Raw genomic sequence first — 5,206 nt, 5'->3', positions numbered from 1 at the left:
TGCGGAAAACCACAGCCTGAACGTCGATCGCACTCCACAAATTCAAAGGCTGCAAACCATTTGATCAAATCAAACATGACATGTCCACAATTCAAACTCCCGTGGCAGAAACAGCGGTACCAGAAGGAGTGATTTCATCATGACAGCAACTTGTGAATCCCGATCCTGGGGGTTCTTTGACTCAGATGCTAGAGAGCCGAGCCTCGATGCATTCACGAAAGTCACCGGCGGACGTCGCCAGTACCTTGCAGTGATGCAGCAAACGAGCGAGCTCGGTAGGACGCTTTGATCGGCGCCTGGCGATATCTCTATGTCATCAGAAGACGCAATCTTCATACGGATTCTCGATTTCATTCAAGCGTGCGGGGCGGTCCAGATCGACCGGTCGATGTCCCGATTTATGGTGTCCTGCCCAACTTGCCGACCGCTCTTAATGTGCCTCTCCAGAAACTCATGACGCTATTACGCTCTGAATACGATACGAGTACGGAGTAGTATTTTTCTCTTCATGTTCTGTGAGAAAATGTTTCCAGGGAACTCATCTTGTGATTTTAACTTGGGAAAAGTCTACTTTAAGTTCTCCACCGGCGGCTTCTAATTTCTAAATGACTTCCGGCAACTGTGCACGACAAGCGCTTTGGGTGCCCCACACCGACGCCATACAAAAGAGCCCCACACCCCCCTCCCCCCATTTTTCTTCATATTTACAATAATTTAAAACATAAATTCGCATTACAATACCATGTTGCATAGTTTAAACAAAATATTGTATTATTATAATAATTCAAGACAATGAATTAAAATAGTTTACGCATCAAGTTAAACAGTTTTTCAATAATTTAAACATTTAAATAGATCATGATGCACATCAAGAGACGTTTCCTTTCCTCATTCACAAATGCTCCTTGAGGCGGCTGTGGGGTGATGCTAGCCGGATGTTTGTGCCGGCGAGCGCAGGGACGAACAAACAAGCTGCGGCTAGTACATTTGAGGTTAGGCATGTGGCCACGTCGGCGGAAGATGATGTGCTTGGCGGTAGGCTCGGCGGACAGGTCGTAAGAGCGGCGACGCAACCATAATCACCAGCGAGAGACGACGACAAAGGGCGGTAGGCTCGACGATAGACCATAGAAGCTACGGGCGAAAAATAACGTTGTTGCGCAGTAGTGGCCAAAAAATCCCCGTTGGTTGGTGTGGAACGGTAACAGATGAGATTCATGGGGTGGGATAGGAGTCGAGGACTTGCTAGGAAGATGGGACGCGCAGATGGAATGGCTGGGTCACTGCCGAGAGGGACCTGCACGGTCAATCCAACATGGCAAGCGTTGTCGGTGCCCCTAGTTGGATCCATGTGCGTCGAGGCCGACAAGGTAGTGCCAGACCAACTATCGGGCCCGTCAAGCTGCAAGCACAGTTTGAGGATTGCCGGCACGCCGTGTTTTTTGGCATAAGCTCCGAAAGCCCGTTTGTGGGGGCTTTGGGTGTTGCTAGTAGGGCTGCTCGTTGACATAGGTATGCCGAATAGGCATGCCGAATAAAGTACCCGGGCAATTTGGAGAAGACGTGAGGCCCACGACCCGAAGCTTTGGTGGCCCAGAAGCCCAGAGAACTTCGGATAAGGAAGATAGAGTTGTATTAGGAATGATGTAGCGAGTATAGGAAAGGCCCAATACGTCTCTCGTAGTTTGTAACTTATACATCACGAAAAGCGTCGGCTCCACCTCCTATATAAAGGGGAGTCGAGGGAAGAGAAAAGGATCGAATCTATTGTCAACAGAACCACCGTAACTTTAGTCGAGCGCTTCCGTCGGCGGAAACCTTCGAGATCTACTTAGCCTCTACTTCTTACGAAACCCTAAGTCTATAATCCGTAGGTATTGACAAGTTAATCCATTGTCACTCGTAAACACTTAACTTGAAGAGGTTGGCCTTAATGAACCTGAACTTGAAATCCTTGTCACTTGTACCCAAAAAATGCAATCCCGGTCTAAATTAAACCTTAGGCATGTTCGTTACACCGGGAGTGTGAAGATCCCGACCAGGATTAAACACTCATGTCACTAACATGTAGACCCTACTTGTAAGACCCTCTTTCCCAATCTTCCTCATCAGTTTGTCTCGATTCAGCCACGTTTGGTTAGGGACGGAGCCAGGAATGTTACTTGGAGGAGGTCAATGGAACAAAACTTTTTTTGGAGGGGCCAGATAAGCAAATATTCAAATATTTAGGGAGAAATGCACATATATTTTGGTGGATCTTTTAGCAAAATTTCCAGCATAGGGGGACAATGTCCCCAGCTGGCACCCCCTAGCTGCGTCCCTGCGTTTGGTGACGGCCGCCACCGCTCCGTTGAAGACAACACCCCAAGCGACTGGCGACGCAGGATACATGGCAAGGAGTAGTGTCGCATATGCCACTTCCCTGCCAAGGGGACTGCCCCTGCGCTACCCTTGCTGCCACTACTTGTGCTACCTCGACGCACCCTGCGCCCTTGCGCCATCCCCTATAGCGCCAAGGCGGACCGCCCTGCACCACCCATGGGGTAGATGAGCCTAAACTGGCCATCCGGTCCACAGGGCCCCTGGCTCCCCTTACGATGTGCAGGCGCACCACCTCGTTGAGCTCTAGGATGATCGCTGCGAGACGACGCACGAAAATGAGGCGGAACACATACATGTTCCCTTGGTTAACATGGCCGAGATTTTGAGGAGGCGGAGGGGAATAGAAAATGAGGTAGATGAGCATGCTCGTGCGCCATTTTCATCGCGATCGAGGGTGCATGTTCGGATGTAGAGGACAATTATGACATGTGGACCATCTTAGTCAGTGGGAGTTATTTTTTAGATAAAGGGAATATATTAATATCAAAAGATACTAATTACATTTAGTCTCTGCAACAACATCCCACCCTAATAGCAGTACGAAAACACACAAGCAAAAAAGAGTAAAAAAAAACTAAAAAATAAAAGTCCCGCAGTTATACGACATGAATTTCGAGTTCTGGTTCATTTGGCCACCTTTTTCTTAACTTCCTTGTGCCTCGAGGTGATCTGTGGAGTACGACGGACTATCGCGGCTGCGGGAGAAGGTGACAAATGCGGCAAGGCCACGCAAAGCCTTTCTCTGACGCCGGAGAGCAAGGGGGATGAAGTCCCTTCGCAAGGTCACAAATGGAAATCTGAGAGCAGAAGAAGATAAATCTCGAGAGGGAAGAAGGGAGAGAGACGACGATGGTCCAGGGCGGGGCATTAAACGCACCAACGACCCAAACTGACCGGCATTCATGTCGCGCGTCGTCTCGTCCTGCCTCCGCCTCTCGTCCCCGTGAAGTAGACTGCGAAAAAACACGTCGTCACACGTACGAGTACAGGCTACAGACTACAGCGGCAGGCAACCAACACCGCACTGCGCTCACCGCAGCACTATCGCCTCGCCAGCCGCCACCATCGCAAGGCAAAAGGTACCCGAGGTAGCACTAGCGTCCGACCACCGCTAATCCCAACCAAAAGGTCGTCGTTCGTCGTGGATCACCAGCGGCAGCTCGGTTCCGTTGCAATGGTGTCGTCTCCGTCCCCTTCACCAACCTTCACCTCCGCGGTAATTGAGTCACCTCCGATGTGTCCCTGTTCTCTGACCTCGCCGCCGCTTGCCTAGTCCTGAGCCGCAATGCATGCGCAGCTGTCCGACACGAAGCAGCAGCACGCCACGACGACGGCCTCGGAGAAGGTGGACCAGAAGTACGCGCACGCCGCGACGCCGCTGCACAGCCACGGCAAGAAGACGCCGCGGCGCGGGCGGAGCGAGGGCGGCGCGGCCGACACGGCGTACGTCGCGGCGGTGTCCTGCTCCGACTGCCGCTTCAAGCAGCGCGCCGTGGCGCCGGCGTCGCCGGGGGCCGTCATCCGCTCGCTCTTCGTGTCCCTCACCCGCCGCTCCACCCCGCGCTCGTCGCCGTCGACGACGGCGACCTCGGCCTCGGACGGCGGCGAGCAGTGGCGCCTGGCCGCCGCCGACCTCTCGCGGCGGCTGGACGCGGCCACGCGGACGCGGGACGACGCGGTGGTGGAAACCGCGCGGCTGCGGCACTCGCTGGCGGAGCTGGAGCTGAAGCTCGCGCGGCTGGAGGCGCGCGTGCTCCCCACTCCCGCCGCCGCGGCCGCCTTCCCCGTGGACGCCTTCCTCCGCGCCGTCTCCACGGCGCGCGCCACCGTGCGGAGCCTCACGCGCGCGCTCTCAACCCACCTTCGAAGCGCCGCCAGCCCCGGCCCCAGCCTCGAGAGCTACCTCAACCGCGCCTTCCACGCCGACTTCGAGCTGGACACCGACGGCGACGTGCACACCGCGGACCCGGCGGGCCGCTGCGAGGCCAACCTGGCGGCCTACCACGCCGTGGCGGCGCTCACCTGGGAGGAGGTGCTCGTGCGCGGCACCAAGCACTACAGCGAGGGGCTCAGCCGGTTCTGCGACGCCAAGATGAGCGAGGTGGTGTCCTCGCTCGGCTGGGCGCGCGCGCGGCCCTGGCCGGAGCCGCTGCTGCAGGCCTTCTTCCTGGCCGCCAAGGGCGTGTGGGGGGTGCGCCTCCTCGCGCGCTCCGTGCACCCGCCGCTCCCCGTCGTGCGCGTCGACCGCGGCGCGCGCTTCGACTCGCGGTTCATGGAGGACGCCGCGGCCGCCCGCGCCGGGCGGCTCGAGCCCGTCAGCGTCAAGATGATGGTGGCGCCGGGGTTCCACGTGTACGTCGCCGGCGCCGGCGTGGTCAAGTGCAAGGTCGTGTGCTTCTACAACAACGGCCGCACCGGCAGCCACAGGGATGGCGGGAGCAGCGCCAATGGCGGTGTGGGGCTGGGGAGCGCCTGTAGCGATCTGAACGGCGGTGTTACGGATGCAGTGAAGAACTGCAAGAGCAGCAGAGTACTATAGTTTAAAAAAAGATACGACGGTGGATTTTATTTGTGTGGTAAAAAAACAGAACTTGTTGCATTTGATCGATTTGTGAATATGGGGTGAGTTGAATCTTGAATAGTTTTGTACATTTCGCTCCTGTGAGTGAATCTGGTTTCATATTTTCGAGCAGCAATTGCTGTTGCAATACGAGTGGGACAAGAAGTCGACGTGAGGTGATCGATGGACGCTTCCTCGGCATGGCGGCAACCGCGCGTGCCCGATTGGAAATGGTGAAATGGTTGATCGGATCTTCCAACGATC

General features: G+C 55.5%; 1 protein-coding gene across 1 annotated transcript; it reads left to right on the top strand.

The window, feature by feature from the left end:
- The first annotated feature begins 3,387 nt into the window (after positions 1 to 3,387).
- On the top strand, positions 3,388 to 5,017 carry LOC124697651 (IRK-interacting protein-like). Its single transcript, XM_047230206.1, has 2 exons — positions 3,388 to 3,598; positions 3,680 to 5,017. Exons 1-2 carry the CDS (start codon positions 3,557 to 3,559, stop codon positions 4,919 to 4,921), a joined length of 1,284 nt encoding a protein of 427 aa, XP_047086162.1. The 5' UTR covers positions 3,388 to 3,556; the 3' UTR covers positions 4,922 to 5,017.
- Positions 5,018 to 5,206: the final 189 nt, after the last annotated feature.

The sequence above is a fragment of the Lolium rigidum genome, chromosome 3, assembly GCF_022539505.1.
Source record: "Lolium rigidum isolate FL_2022 chromosome 3, APGP_CSIRO_Lrig_0.1, whole genome shotgun sequence".
Classification (NCBI taxonomy): domain Eukaryota; kingdom Viridiplantae; phylum Streptophyta; class Magnoliopsida; order Poales; family Poaceae; genus Lolium; species Lolium rigidum.
Note: the sequence above shows the minus strand (reverse complement) of the source record. Positions and strands in the feature narration are given on the sequence as shown.